Below are 24,994 nucleotides of genomic sequence, written 5' to 3'. Positions count from 1 at the left end.
GTTGATTTCAGAAATAGACATTTGCAAGTTGCAAGACATTTTAGTATACTGATGATACCCCCACGTAAAGTTCTGAACTAAAATATCTTTGTGGTAGAATCACTAAAACTGTACCAATGGTTATTCATCAATAACTAATAAGTTTAGTCCAGTTGAAGTTGAGAATATTTTAGCATGTTTATCGAGAACCCTGACGCTTTCAAATCATGGCTAACTACTATCTTGGAACCGTTGTAAGTAGGCCGTGTATCTGAATATATTTAAAATAAAATTAATATTTGGTTCGGTACTGTGATAATTTGTTTTCGAATCTGATTACATTATCTAAAAAAAGTTTGACGAACCTACCCTTACCTACTCACTTTTCACTCACTGAATTTTGGTTATCTTATCATTTATTTAATATAATAGATAATGGATTTGATTATGCTAATTAAAATTGAAATAATTCATGAAAATAGATACAATCAGATTACAGAATCAATTGGTTTACTGTTGTCTGGAATCATTACTGAATTCATCCTGTGATTTTGGTGCCAGATTGTCAATATTGACGTTTGAAGCATCCATATTATTACGGCAAAATATTGTATGAATAAATGTAAATGTATTACATTCTAGGTATCAATTATGCGGAGACAGGACAGTTCGATTTTTCCGTTCTCATCAAATTTATTTCATTGCAATTGATAACAGCTGGTTAAGCATTGAGTTCAACTGTTGTAGGTTGTAATGCCTAGAAGTTGCAATGTTGTACATGTCCTGCATGCGTATAGATAATAGTTAAAATTAAATATTAATCTATAGGTATTCAAGTTAATGTTCAATCTACTGTTTTTTATTAAGTGTAATCTTGCTATTTGAAATTTTTTTGAACATAACCTTGATTCATCAACGCTTGGAAGTTTGAATTATTATTGAATAACTTAACCTACCCCTTTATTACCAATAAAACGATAATTCCATTTATCAACGCTTGGTTAAAGTTTGAATTATTATTGAATAACTTAACCTACCCCTTTATTATCATAAAACGATAATTCCATTTATCAACGCTTGGCTAAAGTTTGAATTGTTATTGAATAACTTAACCTAACCCTTTATTACCAATAAAACGATAATTCCATTTATCAACGCTTGGTTAAAGTTTGAATTATTATTGAATAACTTAACCTACCCCTTTATTACCAATAAAACAATAATTCCATTTTCCTTGTGTTTTATTATTAAAAGGTGCGACGCGGATCCAGCGGCTTTGGCAAAGTACGTTTATGCTTTAATCAAGAAGGACAAGCCCATTCAAGAACTTCGAGAAAGTATGACGAATCAATTGGAGGTGTTTCTTCAAAAAGGTACATTTACTTTAACACATTAAGGGCCGGACTTGAAACAGCGTGATTTTAAACCCTCGACTGGGGTAGGGTTTAAATTTAAGTTCTAGACTTGACTAAGCAAACACAATCCAGTAATTGTTTTGGAGTAGATGAAAAGCCAAATAGATGTCATGGAATACCTAAATTATTTGGATTAGTCCATCTAAATTCATAATTTATTGTTTGCAAGTTTATTTTGGAATAAAATTTTATCAGAATTATGCGTAAAAAACAACCTTATTTCACGACTGTTACATAACCTAAAAATGTTCAAGAAAAATAATACAAGGATTGCCTTGGACTTTTATTCCCATCTGAATGTTATTAATCAATGTCATATTCAACATATTAATATAACAATAATAAATTACTATTCCAGTTTTTTTTCAACAAATACGTTTTCAAACTCAATAGCCTAATGAATTTTTTATTCCAAAATCACTGGTTAGGATCAATGATCAATAATAGCATAACATAAAATGAAATGCTTATTCATTCATCTTTCAAAAGGTTAGGTTTTGCTTTGAATAGGCCTACAAAGAAATCGAAACGTATTTTCACAAAATAATTTGGAGAGCATGCTCATTTGAATTATCCCGCTGCAATCAGTTGTTTTCGTTTTGTTATAATGCCAATCATACAACAGCAAAATATTGTGAATTTCCCTCATGTTTACTACGTTAAAGTCCTGGACACAAATAAGTCGAGAACTTAATAGACCCCGGAGTTTAGAAGATAAAATCGTGACTCAGAAAGTAGATTTAGACCCGAGAGCTTATTTTAGTCCTGGATTCTGTAAGTCCAGAACTTATAGATCCCAAGCTCGGAAACCGGTCCTTAATTTGTTTAAGAAGTAGCTTAATTTTGATAGGCTAATGTTGATTTAATAAGATGGAGAATGCAGTGATAATTCGTTACTAGTACTCCATTCCTGCTATTATCAATTTAAGTTAATTTACGATGTAATTTATCACTCAACCAGGCTTCATAATCATACTTGAACAATTGAACATGATTATTGCTATAGTGAGGTCCACGTTATAATGGCAGTGGAGAAAGATAGTAAACTGAAAGTCCATTCAATAAAAAAATCTCAGCAATGCAAGAATAAAGTATTATCTGTTTCAACGTTAAATCAGTCCAGAGCTAATTTAATGTAATTATCACAGAATAAACAACAAAGCAATTCTATTAATGATTAAAAGCAATACCGTAACAATTGATAACAGTTAGCTTACTGTATATCAGTCAGGTCAAACAGAGAGAAATAAGAATCAATCAGTCAGGTCAAATATTATATAAAGCCCGGTCCAGACGCTCTAGTTTAACATCAGTCTTTTGCTCAAGCAAAAGACGGATCGTTTGGTTCAAGCAAAAGACGGATGTAAAATTGTGTCCACTCGCTTACGTCTTATGTCGTCCATTTTCCTATTTTTGTGCTCACAAGCTCAGTTCGTCATCAACATCTACCATTTATCCGGTAGATGAGTAATAATTATATCGTATTTTTTCGCTGATTCAACTGGATAATGCTATATTTAACAACATAATGACAACAATATTACTGTTAATCGCTAAATGGATTTGCTTACATGTTATATCTCGAGACACAGTGATTGTAAATGGATTGAAATAGATAGTATTCCTATCAAAAATATAGTACATCTTAATATATCATGATAGTAAATCATAATATTTTTGATTTTTTTTTGTTGAAATTTTGAAATGGAAATTTATTCATAACACTGACAATTTACAAACAAAAGACAATTTACAAATTTTGCAGCATAGAGATCCCGGGTTCGAACCCCTCTCATTACCAAAAGTTTTTTAACCAGATCACTCCCGTGTTATCGGATGGGCACGTTAAACTGTCGGTCCCGGCTGAAGTATGACAGTCGTAAGGCCCATTGACGGCTTAAATTATATATTCAGGCGGTGGAACATTCCCGAAAGGGAACTCCCCACCAACAAAAGCCATACGAATTTATTTTTTTTACAAACAAAAGTAAATTAACTTAACAAATCAGTACAATAATTTTGAAAAAATAAAAAACTAAAATACATAATAAAATATTATCTTCTAATTATATTTATATAAATGAAAATAATTAATAACTAACAAAAACATTATGTAGCGTCAGAGTTATAATTAAGGTACTTCATAAGCTATTAGCTGAGTTAAAGTTACCTACTCTGAAAATTAAACTATTTGACCCTTGCAAGAGACAGAAGCCTCGAAAAAAAATTTAACAGAAAATCTTTGTCTATTCACAGAAAATTAATTGAAAGGAGTGAACATTACAGAAGTTATTTATAGAAACCAAAAAGTATAATACAATCCTAGGAAAATAAATTAAGAAGAATTTGAGGACATATACATTTATATATTAATATATGAACTAAGGTCATAATATATTAATAAAAAAATAAATAAATAAAAATCCTGAGACAGAAAAATTGTTAGAGTCCTAGGAAGCAACAACATATCAACATCTAATTCTGAGAGTATAATGAGAATCAAGAATAAAAAAATGGTTAAATGGCGTTATATACAATCGATAAAAAACTTGCTATTTAAGTACTCGCAAGGCATTTTATTAATTTGAGGGCGCTGAATCCGAATCTGAAATCACAATTTCTCTATTATTACGCGATTTAGGTTTAGGTGGATAGGCAAATGACGGACGGTTTGATGGAAAAAGATTCCCGGCTGATACATTTTAAATTTGATGGGGCTTTTTTAAGCTTAAAGACCCATCCGTTTTACCGTCCAGACGCAACGACTTACATGCTCCGACTTTTGCTTGAGCAAAAGACTTAGGCTAAACTTGAGTGTCTGAACCGGGCTTAACATAAGACTTACCCAGTTTTTAACCGGTTTACTAGGTAGCCAAACTATTAGGATTATACACTTAATAACAATTGAATAATTATACTCAAGAAACATCGCAAGTATGAAAAGAACTGAGTCAAAACTCAAAACTTGAGAATTATTCAACTCATACTTTTTTTTAAGAACATCCTGTTCTTTTTACTTTCCTTGCCCTATTACCATAGGTAAGGAAAGTATTGCTTTCCAAAAAAAATAAGGTACCCTAATTTCAAGTTTTCTATACGTTTCAAGGTCCCCTAAGTCCAAAAACATGATTTTTGGGTGTTGGTCTGTGTGAGTGAGTGTGTATGTCTGTGAACACGATAACTTCATTCCTAATTAACCAATTGACTTTACATTTTAAACTTAAGGTCCTTAAACTATGAGGATCCGACAATAAGAAATTCAACAAAATTCAATTCAAGATGGCGGAAAAAATGGCGGATAATTACTAAACAAACATGTTTTTTACGGTTTTATCGAAAACGGCTCTAACGATTTTCTTCAAATTTATACTCTGGATAGCTATTTATAAACCCTATCAACTGACATGAGTCTCATTTCTGGGAAAATTGCAGGAGCTCCGTAATATTCTTGAGAAAAATGGCGGATAATTACTAAAAAACCATGTTTTTCACGATTTTCTCAAAAATGACTTGACCGATTTTTTTCAAATTCATACGCTTTACAGTTATTTATCAGCTATATTAACTGGCATGAGTCTTCTTTTTTTGGGAAACTAATGGGGGTCCATCAAATCCTTGAGAAATGGACTTTGTAACCTCCTTCTCGTGCATGAGGTAGGTAGGTAGAGCAGTTCATAAAAAGAACACATAGTCGAGATACAGTATTTAATCTGTAGAACAGCTGTTTTGACGACTTTTAAAAAATATAGAATTTCACAATTTAAACAAAGGAAAAAGTACTATGAAAACAATTATATATAGACATATACAGTAGTCTGATCGTAGTTTCAAATATGTTGCTGCCAATCGTCATCATGTTATTCCCCTAAATTATTCTCGTTTAAGAATGGGGCTTAGGCCTACAGTTCAATGAGCAAGGAAAGTTGTGTGAGTGCGCCACACTAGATTTTTATACTTGCTCTTTTTTTTTATTTTACACTTTAAAATTAAAATATAAATGTTTTTCCGATCTTTAATTGTATCATCAACTGTATTTGTTAGATGTATTTATTCAATGAATTCATTTTTTTATTGTTTTAGAAACAGACCCATTTGTCGAGACTTTATTCAATGAACTGGCAAATCTACAGCCCCCCAAGCTGCCGATTTTAGAGACTAAAATTAAAGTTGAAAGAATATCTCCTGGTAAGTTCGATATATTATTATCCTCGTATAAAAATCATGATTAAAATAGAGGCTTGTAATCTGTGGCTCTGAATATGAAATATGCTGTGAAAATTGACTTGCAGAGGTCATTCCAACTAATAAATATATCAAGGTTTTCTTGTAATTTATTGACAAACATTTCGATTGTTTTTTCCAGGGAACAGCATTTCGATTCAGGTTCCATTGGTTTCAAATTAAAATTTACATAAGATCTGACGAATTGAGAACATATTGGTGCCACCAAAATATAATCATAGAGAAAAGATAGTATAAGAATATATGCCCTGGTACAGGGGGTATTGTTTGTTATGTTCCAAATTTCACTGTTAACGCAAGCCGATAGTCCTAGTAAATCTTTTTCGTGAAGCTATGAGACGCTGGCAGTCTCTCTTACTGTGCCGCTCTTACACTCTTACCCCAACAATACAGTGCAGTATTAATAGACTTGAGTTAACAAAAAATCGGCTTGAAATTTGGAACATATAACTACCTATACCATGGGATAGGATATCTTCTTATGCTATATTTTCTCTATGGTTCTAATGAATATTCTTAAGCAGACAGAATTGTATTCAATGACTTGTAATATAAACTGTGCAATGTGATTTATGTAGATAAGTAATGGCATTGAACAAAACTTGATCTTTATTATTTAACTTTTACTGAAGAACAAAATTTGATACTTTTCGTGAGTAATATTGTTTGTTCATTTCCATTACTTGTTGAATATATTTATAAATTTCTCTTCAAATACTGTGATTTATGGAAGGTATTATTCATTTCTTGATGGGTAAGTGAATGAATTTATGATAAATATATCCTTTCATAAGTATTCATTTTGACACTTGATAATGACAACCTTAGCCGAAACTAGTCGTGTTTGAAATACAATATAATAAGGGTGCTAGACATATTTTGTAATTGAACATTCAAGTAACTCATATTGAAATACTTAATTGAAAGATATGATGCATGGTTTTGTCAATAATGAATTTCAATTTCAGTTTACTGGATCTCTTTGTTATGATTTGGTGACATCAAACGTTTATGTTCCAAATTTCAAGCCGATTTTTTGTTAACTCTCTAACTATATTATATAGTCCTTGACAACGTTCAAGTTGATTTCACACCGCCGTAGTGTATCTTGAAAGACTTAGCCGACGTATCTCCTAGTGTTATCAAACTGTATTATCTCAAACCGGCATAGCGTAGATTTAACATTAGAAGATAAGACGGCTACATCTTTCAAAAGACGTATTTCAAGCTACGCTACGGCGGTGTGAAATCAACTTGAACGTTGTCAAGGACTATATAATATAGTTAGAGAGTTAACAAAAAATCGGCTTGAAATTAGGAACATAAACGACCTATACCATGGAATATCTTCTTATGCTATATTTTCTCTATGATATTATCCAGCTAATGAGTATAGAGGTCAATTATGTGTGTTTGAATAAAGATTGAAAATAGAATGATATGATTCATGATTGGTTTTTGATTCAATGTATTGACGTTATGTGTGATTGACAGAACCGGGTGCCGAAAGTCCGGCTTGCCCCCCGGCTGAACCAATAGACTATGTTCCTGCATTTGAGCCTGCCGTTGAGCCTGATGGTCAGGAGAGAGAGCTTCGAGAGCTGCGTGATAAACAAAGAGACATAGAACAGAGAAACGCTTTATCGGTACGTGTTTTTTACAATAAAATTTTATGTAATACCTTTTCAAATGCACTGATCTCTTTGGTTTCAACATTTTCATAGATAGATAACATATTGATATCTTAATAGTTTATACAACCTATTCTATAGTTATAATATGTTGTACATACTGGTAATTATTTCAGAAGATTTAGACTATGAATATTGTGGAATTTCTCTATATTAAGGTGAAATTATAGCGATATTGTCACATAATTTATTTGAGACAAACTAAAGTTTCAATGCACTTTGAGGCATCCATCATCACTGGTATTCAAATTCATTGAAACTTTAGTTTGGCTGAAATAAATGATGTGGAACTGACAATATCTCACCTTAATATTTTAGAAGACTTGGATAATTCAGATTAATATTTCCTGTAGCCCACAATAGGGTTGGTTGTAATGGAGACCCGAAATAACCTGAGAGGTAAAAGATTAAATGAATTTATAGGATAGCAAGAAAAAAAATTTTCTGTCTTCAAAACTATGAATGAAAACAACCTTACATACTAGAAACTTGAAACCAGAATAGAAAGTAATAACTAATTCAAATATCCAATGAAGGTTATATAAATAGAACTAAGGACTTCTGCTACTGCAAATATTGACCTAAGAACTAAATAGCAGAAGGAAATTCGTTGAGTGAAATTGTCCAGACCGGGAATCGAACCCTGTACCTCTCAGTTGCTAACTGAGCAGCTTATCCCTTCGCCATTGGATACATATAAAACCAGAATAACAAATGTATTTCGAAACAGAATATAAAAACAGATAATATATTCTGCAGAAAATGATTACTTGGCTTTTATTTAGATTGAGAAATGAAACAGCGATATTCATTTATAAACACCGTGCATATTTCAGCATCAATGAAATTGAAATTTATTAACACTGACAGTTGCAAACAAAATTGACAGTACAATAATTTTGAAAAAATAAACTAAAATACATAAATAAAATATCTTCTAATTCTGTTTATATAAATGAAAATAATTGAAAACTAACAAAAACGTTATGTAATATCAGAGTTATGATTAAGGTACTTCATAAGCTATTAGCTGAGTTGAAGTTGCCTAATCTGAAAATTAAACTATTTGACCTTTGCAAGAGACAGAAGTCTCAAAAAAATTTTGAACAGAAACTCTTTGTCTAATTTACAGAAAACGAATTGAAAGGAGTGAGCATTACAGAAGTTATTTATAGAAACTTCTATTTAGATATGCAGTAATTTGATTTTCTTCTGTAAAGTCTGATTTGAGAGTAAATGAATATGGATTGTATTTTGACAGGGACAGGCTGTGCCACCAAATGTAGTTGTGGCAGTGTTGCCGAGCTTGCCGAGCTCGGTGACCTACGTGCCTTCTGCGCTGCCACCACATAAACATGACGCCGAACGAAGAATTCCACGCGATCGTAACAAATCAGAATCGGTAAGAACTAATAATAAACATTGATTGTCATGTGTTTTATTTTGCAGCGTATTTCTAAATTATTGGCCCAATCAACAAATCACATACTTAATTGGTTACATTATATTCTTTATTCTCTATAAATATAAAGAAAATAAGAATCATCTTTATTCTCTATTTCTTACAAAAGTACATCATCAAAATAATGATAGGGAGAGGAAAAGTAAGGTAACCTTGTGCAATTCCTCTCCCTAATTTAGATAAGAAATATTGAAGTTAGAAGGTGCATTATAATCTAAATGTAACCTATGAACTCAAGTGTTTATAATGAGTAAAATTGTGTATTACAAAGAGACAGGACATCTCTCTACAACGAGGATTTCTCCGTCAATAAAAGCCATAAGCATAGATAAATAATATAAAACACAATGTAATATAAAACCTTTCATTTTATTAGAACACGACTAGTTTCAACACTTCAAGAATCATTTTCCTGAGTTTACTCTTGAAAATGGCTCTTGAAGAGTTGATACCGGTCGTGTTGTGATAAAATAAACGGGTAAAATAATTTTTACTCTTGAAAATGTCTCTTAAAGAGTTAGTCAACTGGTAGTGTTGTGATAAAATGAAAGGGTACTTGATATATTCTATTGTGTTTCAATACTTTCAGTCGTCCTATAATTTAATAGCGAGTATATGAAGAGAGTGAGTGAAAGTGTGAGTATATAAATAATATAAGATTTAATATTTCAAAGTAATATTCAATATGACCTCCATTAGGTACACCAGCAATATTTGGCAAACAAATGGAGGATAACACTTGTAATACATTTCCGTAGGTTTTAGTAACTTGTGAGTAATTGAGTATATGATTTGTTGAAGCTAGACCCTTTTCCATCATAAATAAATCTATTTGAAATTAGATAATTCATTTAGGAATAATCTGTATTTCAAACGAGAAGAAAATGCTTTTAGATTTTGTTTCTGGATTGCATGAAAGTTTGTGAATTTTTTCTGTGCAAGTTGTCACTGAATGGATCAAGAATAGGTCATAAACTATTGTAGAAATACAATTTGCTTTGAAGAATGCATTGGGTCGATTGATAGCAATTGATAATTCCAAGTGATTTCAAGCAAATGCTTGGATTTTATAATCTTATCAGCTGATGGAACATATCATTTCCGTAAGAATTTTACAGAAACTTGTAGCTAGAATTAATGACTATAGTGAGGTCCACGTTATAATGGCAGTGTTTGATTAGCAATGGTATTGCTATCATTGTCTATCATTCAATGAAGGGGATAGCGTTATCTCTTTCTCGTTTTTCTCTGTTGCCAGAACGACTTTTATCAATGTAGTATTAATATTGAATGTATAAGGAGGCAGTTAATTTACATAGGTACTAAAATAATAAACCTCATTCCAAATCACTTTCTCATGGACAATAAGATCAGCGGAAAAATTAAACTGGATATAAAAAACTGGACATACAGTAATTTCTTCTTCCATTTAGATATATGACTCGAGATTTCTGCTCCAGCATTGTTTTTTCATTTTTCAGTGGACTCGCTTACCTTTATTTTGAGTACCTATTCCTCTGTTTTCTTCCTTCCCCCCATTTCTCCCTTACCTTTTTCCCTCATTACTTCTCTTCTCTTATTTGCCTGCCTATTACATGGGAAACCATAGTTGGCTAGGTATCTTCCTCTCTTTTTTTTCTCTTCTCCAACACACCCAACCACAAAGCCCATGGTTTTTTATATTTGTAACATTTTATTGTGTTTTATTTGTTTCAAATTCTTTGTAATTTTGTTTTGTCTTGTTATGTGTGTTTTTAATAAATAAAAATTGAATTGAAATAATCAGTTAACAAAATATTCCATTTTAATTATGAAAATTCATTATGAAATTATTGAAAAATATAATTTCTTGCTTAATAAATATAATTGATTATTTTAAACGAGAATGAACAGTTAATATTACATCAATAAACCTGTATCAGCTACCGTCTATAGAAGGCATTGACAAGACAGAGGATCGGCAACGTTGTTTTCCTATCTTTCTTTATAACGTGGACCTCACTATGGTTCCTAGTCACTAGAGTCTAGCTTTTATGTATAGACTTTTATATATAGCTATTAATGTGTTTTTTGCAGAGTTCTTCATCTATTTAGTGCTATGAACGTATTATTTTATGTAGCATGGACACCTCCTCCTTTATTATAGAACTGTTGTATAAACTACTATCACACACTTAATCTGAGGGTTGCAATTTAAAAATCTGAGTGTTCCTCATTATAGAACTGTTGTACTGAGTGTGGCAGAGAAACTTCCTTTTTTAAAAGCAAATAAAACTCTTTGTTCGGATCAGAAAGTTTGTATCTACTTTTTTTAAATGTAGACACATATATAAAGTTTTGTTTTAATTAGTTTTGAACATCAAATCAGGTAGGCGACGTCCCTCATTCTCCATACATTAAGTAAACCGATTTCTGGTGTTTGTCATGACTCCTGCCAGCATTGCAGGCGTTATGTTAGCAATTTCTTCCCTGATATTGGTCTTCAAATCATGTAGGGTCCTTGGACGGTTCACATAAACAAGGGATTTCAAAAACCCCCAATAAAAAAATCACAAGGGCGGGCCAAATGCGGGCTGGCCACTTTTTATTGAGATGAGGCGTCCTGGAAAGTGTTCCCTCAATTGAAATCACATTCAGAAAGTTCCTGAAAAATTGCCATCTTGTGTGCATGGAAATGAAGATTATTATTGATTCTTTGACTCAACATATAGTGCATGGGACATACTATGAGTGAGAATTACTTGAGAACTGTGATGGCTCAAAACGTCAATTTCTGCTGAGAGTAGCTTCTCATAGACCTCTACTCTTGTGCAGGTTTCCACGTTTTGAGCACCTCTGGTTCAGGAGTTATAATTGATTTTTTGATTTACCATATAGTACATGGGACATACTATGAGTGGAATTACTTGAGAACTGTGATGGCTCAAAACGTCAATTTCTGCTGAGAGTAGCTCCTCATAGACCTCTACTTTTGTGCACGTTTCCACAATTTGAGCACTTCTAATTAAGGAGTTATTATTGATTTTTTGATTTACCATATAGTACATGGGACATACTATGAGTGGAATTACTTGAGAACTGTGATGGCTCAAAACGTCAATTTCTGCTGAGAGTAGCTTCTCATAGACCTCTACTCTTGTCCAGGTTTCCACGTTTCGAGCATCTCTGGTTCAGGAGTTATTATTGATTCTTTGACTCAACATATAGTGCATGGGACATACTATGAGTAGGAATTACTTGAGAACTGTGATGGCTCAAAACGTCAATTTCTGCTGAGAGTAGCTTCTCATTGACATTCACTCTTGTGCAGGTTTCCACGTTTTGAGCACCTCTAGTTCAGGAGTTATTATTGATTTTTTGATTTACCATATAGTACATGGGACATACTATGAGTAGGAATTACTTGAGAACTGTGATGGCTCAAAACGTCAATTTCTGCTGAGAGTAGCTCCTCATAGACCTCTACTCTTGTGCAGGTTTCCACGTTTTGAGCACCTCTGGTTCAGGAGTTATAATTGATTTTTTGATTTACCATATAGTACATGGTACATACTATAAGTGGGAATTACTTGAGAACTGTGATGGCTCAAAACGTCAATCTTTGCTGAGAGTAGCTCATCATAGACCTCTACTCTTGTGCACGTTTCCACAATTTGAGCACTTCTAATTAAGGAGTTATTATTGATTTTTTGATTTACCATATAGTACATGGGACATACTATGAGTGGAATTACTTGAGAACTGTGATGGCTCAAAACGTCAATCTTTGCTGAGAGTAGCTCATCATAGACCTCTACTTTTGTGCAGGTTTCCACGTTTTGAGCACCTCTGGTTCAGGAGTTATAATTGATTTTTTGATTTACAATATAGTACATGGGACATACTATGAGTGGAATTACTTGAGAACTGTGATGGCTCAAGACGTCAATTTCTGCTGAGAGTAGCTCCTCATAGACCTCTACTCTTGTGCAGGTTTTCACGTATTGAGAAAACTCTGGTTCAGGAGATATAATTGATTTTTTGATTTACCATATAGTACATGGGACATACTGTTTAAATATCTTAATAAATTCTTAGCCATTTGAAGCAACCATCTTTAATCACGTAGATAACAAACTAAACTCAGTAAACAACTTATTATTTTATCAAACAGTTATCATGTGATTAAGTAACATCACATGATATACAAACATCTTCCCCTTCTACTTTCTCAAACATTTCCTTTTTCAACCTTTCCTTTGATTTCATCGTCTTCTTAAAAACCTCTCATTTCTTCTTAATATTCTTCCACTATTGGACTTCACCACATAGGACCGTGGGGCATCAGCTTCATTAATAACTACTCCAGGCTCCCATAATTTTGTTCTCCAATCTTGGATATAAATGGGCTGATTTTCTTTGAAATAAGATACATGTTTCCGTGACTGCTTATCGTATGTTCCTTTCTGTTGGAATTTATGGTTCTTCATTTGCACTGCTATTTCTTCCCGAGGAAGTTGATGAAGTTTCAAACTATCTTGAGGATAAGGGAACTTTGTTCTTATCATTCGACCAAACATTAACTGAGCAGGAGAATAATTGAGACCCGCAACACAACTATTCCGATAGTTAAGCAAACTCAAGTTTAAATCGGTTTTGCTTTCAGCACACTTTCTTATCATAGTCTTTGCTATGTTCACTCCCTTTTCAGCTAAGCCGTTAGACTGAGAATAACGAGGACTTATTGTAATAATTTTAAAATCCCACTCCTTTGCGAACTGTATCATTTCTTGGGAGCCAAACGGATTATTATCAGCTATTATAATCTGCGGAATTCCAAACCTGCCAAATAACTGGGATAAAATAGATTTAACAGCCGAACTTGTCTTACTGTTCATTTTTGTTATTTCAAGCCACCTTGAATAATAATCCACAACTATGAGATAAGCTATTCCTTTTACTTCAGCTATATCCACTCCAATTTTTAAAAATGGAAAATCGGGTATTTCATGAGAAAGCATTGGACTTCTTACATTGGACCTTCTATATTTTTGGCAAAGCGTGCAGGATTCAGCCAGATTTTTTATGTTTGCTCTTATTCCTGGCCAATAATAAAATTTTGAGGCAATGCTGTTCATTTTTGTTTCTCCTAAGTGCGTTTCATGGAGCCTATTCAAGATAAAATCTCTCAAATTCTTGGGTATAATAATTCTTGAATTATAATACAATAGACCCTTGCTAAATTGTATTTCATTTCTTATTTTGAAAAAATGCCTTAGTTCTCCTCCATCAACAATGTTATTAAGCCAGCCATTTTCACAATAATCTATAACTTTCCGAAGAACATCATCATTCTGTGTTTCTGTTACAAATTTATTCAAGCGTTTCTCTGAAAATTCAACTTCGCCATTCTCAGTAACACAATGAACCATATCCGCCATGCTCAAATCAACTTTTTCTTTAAATTTGTCTTGAATCTTCATTGGTATACGTCTCGCTGAACTGGCATTTGGCATTGCGTCCTTTTTTAATCGAATTTTGCACTTGTCGGGGAAACAACCAAGGCCAGTAAACACATCAGAATACGTTTCAAAAAAATACGTTCTATCCTTCACATTGTTGTTTCTACTTTGCTTCTGAACTTCATCAATTCGTTTCACCAGATTCAACTGAATACAAGCTTCAAGGCCTAGAATCGGTACTGTACTCTCTTTGACCACAACAAAGTTTATCAAATCAAATCTTTTTTCTGATTCCACCCAGAGGTGAAATTTTAAATCCTCCGTATGCTTCTAATCGAACACTACTCTTTTTCAACCTACTCAATAACACACTGTCTTTCACAATTTCATATGGCAATATATTCACTTCTGCTCCTGTATCTAATTTGAAGTTTACTGGTTTATGTTCAATTAATAATGTTTTGAACCAAGCCTTTTCATTGACAGTGTTAACTAGATATACTGAATCAATAAACTCGTGAGCTTCTTCTATTGCTGTTGGATTTTCCACAACATTATGTAATGGTTGAGGTAGCCTTTGCTCACTTACTCTGAAATCATTTCTCCTAGCTTTATTCAGGCACATTTTGCTAAAATGATTCATCTTACCACATTTATTACAGCTTTTACCAGACGCTGGGCAGCTCCTACCTTCTACATGCTGCATTCCGCAATAGCCGCATACAATCTTCTGATATGAGTTTGTTATCCTTTTATCATACTTGGAAACTGGGTGCACTTCCTTTCGAGACTTTTCTTCATTTATTGACTTCTCATGTTTTTCACCTATTTCAACACTGCGACAATAATCAATTATTTTTTCCAACGAGGCGTTGTCTCGCAACACACGTTGTTGCATTTCTTTCGACCTTAACCCCAATGCAATCATAGCTTTCAATAACTTATCCTCTTGTTCCCCAAATTCGCATCTTGTCACTAGCCCCTTCAAAGTTGCATAGAATGAATTAAATGATTGACCTTCCTCTTGTTTGCAAGCTATAAAATTGTATACATTCATGATCTCATTCTTTTTTGGTAAACAATAGCTCTCTAATATTTTTAACATTGATTCTACCGTTTCTGGCTCATCCACATCTTGTAACGATTCATATAAAATCAAAGCTTCATTGCCTAACAAGTTTTTAAATCTTGCAACTTGAATTTGGTTGGATTTTTTATTTGTTTCAGTCGCTATAAAATAATTTACGATATTTTTCTTGAATAATTCGAAATTTTGTGAAACATTTTCCCCGTTGCATAGTAACGGTTCTGGCTTGTTGAATTCCATGTTCGTCTTTTAAGAAAAAATATAATAATACGATAATTACCCAATCTTATTACTCACTCAATCCTGTCGTTGTTCACTCACTCAATTATTCTCCTTTTCTGTTCAATTCCTTGACTGCGCCATGTTTAAATATCTTAATAAATTCTTAGCCATTTGAAGCAACCATCTTTATTCACGTAGATAACAAACTAAACTCAGTAAACAACTTATTATTTTATCAAACAGTTATCATGTGATTAAGTAACATCACATGATATACAAACACATGATGAAATTTCTTAGGCTCGGTTGCTCAAAAGCCTGTTCTTTTCTAAAACTGTTCTAAAATTATTTTCCTCAAAGATAATGTTATCATGTTCATGTATGAATTGTTATATTTTATTGGATGCTTGGATCTCTTAAATATCCTTGAAAGTGATCGAAATCGAAGACTGAATCAGTTTCAAAATATAACCTTCATTCTAGAAAGACTTGGGTCGTAGTGCCGGTTGCACAAAAGCCTGTTAAATTTTAACCGTGATTAAATGCCACGAGAACCAATCAGAATTTCAAATCAAATCAAATCATTTATTTCGCAATTTAAAAAACAATCACAAATAAAGAGCAAATCAAATATGATGAATAATAAATTTAAACCAAATACAATTTACATAAACTGAAATAATAATTTTTGAACTTAACATGGTAGCCTATAAAAAAAAATTCAATTCAGAAATTACTCAAGATAATATATAATATTGTTTTGTATCTACATACATTGATAGAAAGTCATAATCAAGGCCTTTTAGATTCTGAGATTGAATAAAAATATTCTTATAGTCTCTTACTGTTGTGTATACAGCTATACATACACTTATGTTTTTTTGCATTAATCTCCAGTTAGTTGATCACAAGTAGAAGGGTGGACACCCATAAAGATATTTATGGATTCGCAATTATAATATTTATTTTATTTATTTTATTTATTTTATTTATTTTATTTATTTTATTTATTTATTTATTTATTTATTTTATTTATTTATTTATTTATTTATTTTATTTATTTTATTTATTTTATTTATTTTATTTATTTTATTTATTTTATTTATTTTATTATTTTATTTATTTATTTTATTTATTTTATTTATTTTATTTATTTTATTTATTTTATTATTTTATTTATTTTATTTATTTTATTTATTTTATTTCTTCTTCTTCTTCCTCCTTGCCTTTTTCCCATTATTTGTCAGGTCCAGCTGCTTCATATTTCTATGAACTAAACCTAGCCATGTGAGACGGGGTCTGCCTCTGCCCCTCGGCTGTGTCTCCATATCAAGTACCTTCCTTGTCATGTGATTGGGTGAACGTCTATTTACATGTCCATACCAGCGCAACCTTCCTTCCATTATCTTCTCATAGACTGGTGCCACCCGGAAACTGCCCCGAACATGTGTGTTCCGAATGTGGTCCAGTCTAGTCACACCCCCTGCCCATCTCAGCATTTTCATTTCAGCGGAATGGAGTCTATCTTCTTGCTGTTTTTTCAGGGGCCAACACTCACTTCCATATAGCATTGCTGGTCGCACTGCAGCTTTATACACTTTTCCCTTGATGGGCACAGGCATTCTTTTGTCGCAAAGTACCCCAGTTAGCTCTCTCCATTTAATCCAACCTGTGTTTATTCGGCTTGAGATGTCAGCATCTATGCTTCCATCATGGCTGATTATGGAGCCTAAATATTTGCATTGAGTAACTATTGGGAGTGGAGTACCTTGCAATTGTATGTGTGCCTGCGCCTGATCATCATTGTCACCAAAGCTGCAGTGCATATAGACCGTCTTCTCTCTGCTAATTCTTAGGCCAGCTGCTTCCAGGCTGTTACGCCACAGATCAAGAGACTGTTGTAATTCTTCTGGCGTTTTTCTTATGAGAACAATGTCATCCGCATAAAGAATGTCCCAAGGTGGTGGATGCTGAATTTCTCTAGTGAGGTAGTCCATGACAAGGTTGAAGAGGAGTGGGCTCAGGGCTGAACCTTGATGAACCCCAACTTCCACACTAAACTCCTCACCAATTCCAGCCGGGCTCCTGACCTTTGTTTTAGCTCCATGATACATATCTCTTACCACGTTTACATAGTACTCTGGGACTCCTTGTGCTCTCAATGCTTGCCAGATTAAATCTCTTGGCACTCTATCAAATGCCTTCTCTAGTCTATGAACACTAAATGCAAGTCTGCTTTATTTTCTCTGTGTTTTTCCATAAGGATTCTGACAGAGTGCACTGCATCAGTAGTGGACCTACCACTAACAAAGCCACATTGATTTTCTGTCACCGATGTTACTCCCAGCAGGCGTCTGTTCATCACTCTTTCCCAAATTTAAATGTATGAGAGATGAGTTTCACTGCTCTGAAATTTTTACACAAACGAACGTCACCTTTGTTCTTATAGAATGGTACAATGTAGCTTCTCCTCCATTCATCTGGAATTCCTTCACTGAGCACCGCATTGAAGACCCCAGTAATAAATTTCACCCCTGTGTCATTCAGCATTTTCCACACTTCCACTGGGATCTCATCTGGCCCCACAGCTTTGTTTGTGGCCATTTCATGGAGAGCTACCCTTACCTCCTCCTCTGAAATGGACGGAATTGGCCCCATTGTCGGCAGTTGTAGAATGTAGTGGTTCATTTTTAGAGAAAAATCCCTACCCTCATCACTATTAAGCTTCTGCCAGCGTATCTTTGGAGTCCTAACCTTTTTGGCCTTGAATGGGCTTGACATGATAAATTCAGCCACTAGGATTCGATGCTGGGCGGTGAGAGGCTCTCCTGGTATGACTTTGCAGTCTCTACATGTTTTCAACTTTTCTCTATTGGTCATTATGAAGTCAATCTGCGATGCCACATTTCCACTTCTGTAAGTAATAAGGTGCTGCTGCTGCTTGGTGAAAAAAGTATTAATTAACGCTAGATTGTGTGCTGATGCAAACTCAAGAATTTTTTCGCCTTCTGTATTAACCTTTCCATAGCCATAATTTCCATGTATCCTGTTATAGACTGTTGTGGTCTGCCCTACATGTCCGTTCAGATCCCCACAGACATACGTGTTTTCATTGGAAGGTATGGCACATAAAAGATCGTTTATCTCTTCCCAGAATGTGTCTTTTCAGCGTTTGTACAACCTGCTTGGGGTGCATAAGCACTTATGACATTCATGCAGCATTGATTGTCCAAAGCAAATTTAATAGACATCAATCTTTCACTGACTCTTTCCACTTCTACCACCCTTTCCTGGAGATCCCTATCCACAACAATCCCAACTCCATTTTGTGCTCTAGTACCATGATATATAAGTTTGTAGCCACAGCCAAGTTCCGTGATTTAGACCCCTTCCACTTTGTCTCTTGAATACAACAAATATTAATGCGTCTACGTTGTAGTACTTTGCCCAATTCGGTGCTGCGTCCAGTCATTGAGCCCACGTTCCATGTTGAAATTCGCATTCTAGGTGCTTGTGGCGGTGCTCTAATGACATTTTCGTCGCTTCTGGGGAACGCCCTAGTATTTTCTCCATCCTGAGGTTCATCGCTTACGGGGGATGCCCTAGCTCTGGAAATCGCAGTCTCATCGCTTCTGGGGGATGCCCTAGCCCTGGTAATCGCTCTATTAGTTGTACTATTCATGATCAAGGAGAAAATAATTGGCTGAAATTTAAGGCCGGCTGCCACCAGACGCCAAGAAATAAGAAAAGAAGAGATTGGCCAAGGAAGGCCAGACAGAAAGAATAAAGTGAGAATGACACAAAGCAAAGTCAGTGGAAAACGTATCATTCTAGGTTTTACAGGGCTCCGGTATCCCGTCCAGTACCACCACCACTCGCCATTCCAAATGAGACAGCGTGCAGAGCACCACCAGACGACACACCAGAGCCCCATGACAGAAGTTCCAAAGCAGGAGGGAAGAAGAAAGAAGAAGGGAGTGAGAGAAGGGCTTTGGAACAAGGGGGTGTATCGGATTTGGTTCTCCAAATCAGGTCTCCATCCTGATTTGGATATCCAGGCGCACCATTCGTGGAGGAGCTTTCAGCTTCTGGGCGAGTTGTTGCAAGATGTTAATTTGGAGAATACTTCGAAGCTGAAACCGATACCATTACGCCCTATTTTATTTATTTTATTTATTTATTTATTTATTTATTTTATTATTTTATTTATTTATTTTCTTATTTATTTACCAATTCACTAGAAATTTACAAAATAACACTTATCAACTAATATACATTGGTGTGGCTGGAAAAAGAAGCCTTGAGCTCCAGCCACGAGTTCGAAAATATTCTTTAAATTATTGGTACATTTGCCGTGATAATATTCTAAAATACAAACCAAAAGATAAAAATATATTTTTTATATTAATATAAAAACCCATCGCGAACCCTTTTTAAACTCTGAGATTAAATGAAAACATTAATCTTGTCAGCTGATTTGCATGACACCTACTGGAATCGCAGGTTACATCCTGTCGTTGCCGTGCACGACTGAACCTAGCTCTGCAGTGCAGGCTGGATGCTTGTCTGAGTCGGACTAGGCGCTGAGACAGCAAATAATAGCAGCGTTGGTGGGAATGCGAGAGGCTGCAGTAACATCTTCCACCCAGCAATGGTCGGCGTAGTTCCGCCTAGCGGACAGACGAAAGATCAATCCAGTCGGTTATTATTTGATCCCTCCAGCCAGGCTCAGCCAAGCAGCCGAGACAATAGAACAATGGAGTGACGGTCTTATTCGCGTTCATCAGCAGATTTCTTTCTCACGATTATTTTGATTTTTGTGTGTCAATAATAACTCCAGTCACCAGTAAAAAGTTTCCAGAAACGTGGTGTACTACCTACCATATTAATGACTTTTCATGATGTTAAAAATATTGTTGACATTCTGAGCCCTCAGGCTAAACTTGGGGTCGCTGAGAACGAATCTGCAATCAGAATTTCTCTATCACGAAAAATAACGAAAAAACCCAGCTGTTGATCTTCCGGCAACTGTTAACAGTCATCCTGCAATGCGGCCGATACACTTCCAAGCCAGACACCCATCTCAAATGACAACAACGCCAAGCTGTGAGAAACCATCTTGCACTGCGGCGCTAGGTTAAGGGTCTCCTTGTTGGCTTGCGTCACCTGGTCATCCCGATTGCATGTCACCTTCTGAAATCGCAGGTTACATCCTTTCGTTGCCGTGCACGACTGAGCGTCTCCTTGCTTGCTCGTGTCACCTGGTCATCCCGTCTCCTTGAAGAGTTGACAAGTTGTCGACGTCAGCCGGCCAGCTCAGGAACCGATTTTAGAGGTGACATCCAGACGGGGTGACACCCAGACGTCTACCCTTCCTCATAGATAAAAACATTTGAATTCAATTTTCAAAGATCATAATCATTAACAAACATAGTAATGCATTCAACTTGAGGAATAATCCATATAATTTGCGTCCCTCAAATCCATTACAATTTTATATTGACTTTACCAGTTTAAGTGCATATAGACGTCAGTTTGGATATCAGTGTTACTTGCTTATAAATAAAAAAAGGTCCAACTCAATTCGTTATTAATAGAATAACACAATCCACAATGAATCTTATACTGGATTGGATTAAGGTAGATGTTTACTTTAAAACAATCTTTCTCCATAATTTTTCTTCAATTTTTTTGTCATAGCTTCCTTGTTGTAATTTACTTTTCATTTTGTTACTTTGTCTTATCGTTTGTAAAGATTGGAATGAGATCTAGTTTTCAGTATCTATTTTAGTTGTTTATAACAAGCTCTATATTTGTGTTTTTCTTTTGACATCTTTATCATATCTAGTTGTTCGAACTCACTGCCGGCGCACAAGTTGTTCCTTGCCGGTATATTGTAACGCTTAGATTGAGAATGTTTGTTTTGGGTAAAAGAAAGGAGACGGGGCCGCGCTACCTGTGCACTGGGCTATTGTTCCAGAAAGGTGCATCCTCTAACTCTCGACTAGCATACTTCATTGTCCTCTGATTCCGCTTCATTACCCTCATTATTAGCCCCGTGTGGTTTCTTGAAGGCAATTCTAGCTGGTAGCACCAACTTATCTATTACTTTGCACCTTACATCTGTTTTAATATTATATGTTGTATTATTCCTAATGGTTCATTTGATGAAACTCAACTTGCTCACAAGCTGTATACAGACCAACTTGAGTTACATACAATTCGATACTTCAGATGGAAATTACTGAGATATTGCAATTATTCAAATGCTAATGAATTAATAATTATTATTAAACGAAAATCCAGATTACAGCATTTAATTTGGATTTTCGTTTAATAATAATTATTAATTCGAAACTTATTGAACGCACGATTTTTTGGAGTCCTTTTAAGATTTGGTGTTGAAATTGAAGTGAACATAACCTACATAATATTTGGACGATTTGTGACAAAATCAGGAAATTGAAGAAGTTTTGGGCAATAGCCTGTTTTTTCTTTTCCGACTATTGTATTGTTCGCTCTATCTAATAAATAAATAAATAAATAAATAAATTCTATTAGATTGAACACAAATTGGCAAACTTATGGTGTGTATCATGTGTTTGTCAAGTTTCATTCAATCTCGTAGAATTTATAAGGACGGTTAACAAATGTACGTCCAAAAATTGATGTGGGCTTTACACACCACGTACGTTTGACTAAATTTGTACTCATCATCGATAGTAATGTGTGTGTTTATCCAATCACATATGTTTACATAATGAACCATTGGGAATAATACAACATATAATAATAAAACAGATGTAAGGTGCAAAGTAATAATATGTTTACATCATGTTTCACATGTGTTTATCCATATGCTACCACTGGTTTACAGTTGAAATTTCCTTCAAGTAACCACACTGGTCCACCAAAATATTCCTCGGAATGGAAACCTTGACAATAGACCACGAAAATGTCGGAATTCAATAACAATAGGCGACCACTGAAGGGTCACTAGAACTTCTACCTGTCCATCCATTGTGTTCAGCGGGCCCGCCTCGTTTTTTTAACCTTTTGTTTTATCAATTTTTATGGCAAATGAATGAATTCGAATGTTTGCCAAGGTTGATGGTTTAAATGGATGTGGACAAATGGAAACTAGCGATTACAGTGTCTGAATGAAATTTGTTTCCAGAAGACGTTGGTCCAAGTCACCAGCGAGGAAAATGCGCTCTCGCTCTCGCTCAAGAACTCCAAGATCTCGTTCTCGCTCTCGCAGCCGATCACGTTCCCGCTCTCGGTCGCTTCCCGGCAAGCGGTTGGCTCCACGCTACAGAAATCGTTCTCCGCCTAGTCCACGCTCGCGATCTCGATCTAGAGGTCAGTGCTCCAGAGGAGGGTATAGATGCCGTTGTAGGTACACTTCTAGATCCCGATCTAGATCTCAATCTCGTAGAGATCAGCACTCGTCATACTCTAGGTATAATTCTAGATCCCGATCTAGATCTCAATCTCGTAGAGATCAGCACTCGTCATACTCTAGGTACACTTCTAGTTCCCGATTTAGATCTCAATCTCGTAGAGATCAGCACTCGTCATACTCTAGGTACACTTCTAGTTCCCGATCTCAATCTGGATCTCGAAGTCAGTACAGCACATCAAGCGGATACTCTAGATCGAGTGATGAACACCGCTACCACCCTGCTCCTACAAGGTACTCCAGATACTCCACATCACGATCTTCTAGTCGCGGTAAGTACACTTGCATTTTTTACTTGTGAATAATGTTTGTAATTTCTTCATTTTTAATTGTTTTTTCTCTTAGTTCAATTCTGTAACATAGAAAATAACTCGATAAAATAACAGATTTTATTAAGAAAGAATAGAATGAAGAAGAAGAAGATTATGATGATGATGATGAAAGAGAAAGAAGAAGAAGAAGATGATGATGATGATGAAAGAATTTATTTTGAACTCTTTCCAATCGCGTGGTGAATTTGGTGGATACTATGTAGTACGGAAAGAGAAAAAACAGAAAGAAGTAGGAGGAGAAAGAGAGAAAAGAAGGAGAAGAAAGAAGAGATGGGAAATTCATAAGTAGAATAGAAAACATAAAGACTTTGATATAAACATCAAAGGAAGAAGTGTTATTCCTGTTGATAATTTTTAAATTCAAAATTTGTTTTGTTTTGGACTATCTTTGTAAATGTGACACATATATAGTACATAGATTTTGAATGTTGTATAAATTGAAATGAGAACAGTTTTGGGAATAAGCCTGATAGGCCATTTCAAGAGTTATAATCTTACAATATGAGATACAAAAGAAGGAGAAGCATGACAAATATATTGAACCTAGGAGAGTTCCTCAGATCGGCTAGATTTCAATTTGTCTTGCCTGTAAAATTAAATGAACATAACCTAAAAGGTTATGATTATGTTTTAAAGGTGAAAGGAAAGATTAGGGAGGTTAGGACATGAATTTAAATATATTTGTATGATTATAAATGTTTTGATAATAAACACAATTAAAGAAAAGTTGAAATACTGGACAATTTGAAATACAATACAAAATGAATGTCACCCGAACTTATATAATAATCAATCACTTATCAATATTTGATCTAATCACAATCAATTCAGTTGTGTGTGGAAATTACAAGTGAAAACATGGGAAATATGGAGTAGAACATAATTTTCATTGGGCGCAGAATGTGAATAACAATTTTAATCCAAAGTTGATATTTTAATAATGTGAAACGTTTCGAAAATAACAGTTTAAAATTGGAAAAATATCATGAAAAACGTTTTGAAACCTGAGTACGAGAATCATACAGAAATTTAGATCAAAACTGCCGAATTTTAACAAATGATCAAATTTGTCATTAATAAGATCAATAAATTCTGAAGAAACAATGAATACACTGCAATCACGAATAAGCAGCACTGTGTGTTTGTCTGTATATATTATTCAGTGTTGTTTTTGTGAACGTTTTTTATTGCTCCTTGGTGTATTCTGAACTTTTGGCCATTCGACCACGGCTCGGTCCCGTGAAGGTCGGATATCGGAGCACTGTATTTTGTTTTATATTGCATGCAAACATTTTGATGTATTATTTTGCTTTTGGCGCTTATTTTTTTACATATGCGCATACACATGGTCAGATACCTCTAGGAGAAAGATATGAGGGGTTAAACTGTAAAAAATAAAATATTACAATTGTTTAATAATTCAATTATTTTTTTATTCAAGTCTGCGTCCAGAAATATAATTCATTCATGATAATAATGTCAGAAGAAGTAAGGCTGTGCAACAGGCTATGAAAAAGTTATACAGTCTGACTCTGTTGTCAGCAATTCAACAGTTCAACATGTGTCTTCTCGGTCCATTCCCTAAAATTGTGTAACCAGGATAACCTTCGTCTTCCAGGTCCTCTCCTTCCATCTATCTTCCCCTGCATGATGAGCTGCAG

The 24,994-nt window shown here is 34.5% G+C and overlaps 1 protein-coding gene across 1 annotated transcript in view; it reads left to right on the top strand.

Annotated features, from left to right (window-relative positions):
• Positions 1-24,994, top strand: part of LOC111052616 (RNA-binding protein 26) — a 116,120-nt gene continuing 91,126 nt past the window's right edge. Inside the window, exons 1-6 of the mRNA XM_039442144.1 lie at positions 1-233; positions 1,234-1,352; positions 5,475-5,579; positions 7,131-7,282; positions 8,589-8,735; positions 22,706-22,901. Coding sequence (XP_039298078.1) covers positions 175-233; positions 1,234-1,352; positions 5,475-5,579; positions 7,131-7,282; positions 8,589-8,735; positions 22,706-22,901 — 778 coding nt within the window. The 5' untranslated portion in view covers positions 1-174. The remainder of the gene's footprint in view (positions 234-1,233; positions 1,353-5,474; positions 5,580-7,130; positions 7,283-8,588; positions 8,736-22,705; positions 22,902-24,994) is intronic.

The sequence above is a fragment of the Nilaparvata lugens genome, chromosome X (genome assembly GCF_014356525.2).
Source record: "Nilaparvata lugens isolate BPH chromosome X, ASM1435652v1, whole genome shotgun sequence".
In the NCBI taxonomy this organism is placed as follows: Eukaryota; Metazoa; Arthropoda; class Insecta; order Hemiptera; family Delphacidae; genus Nilaparvata; species Nilaparvata lugens.
Note: the sequence above shows the minus strand (reverse complement) of the source record. Positions and strands in the feature narration are given on the sequence as shown.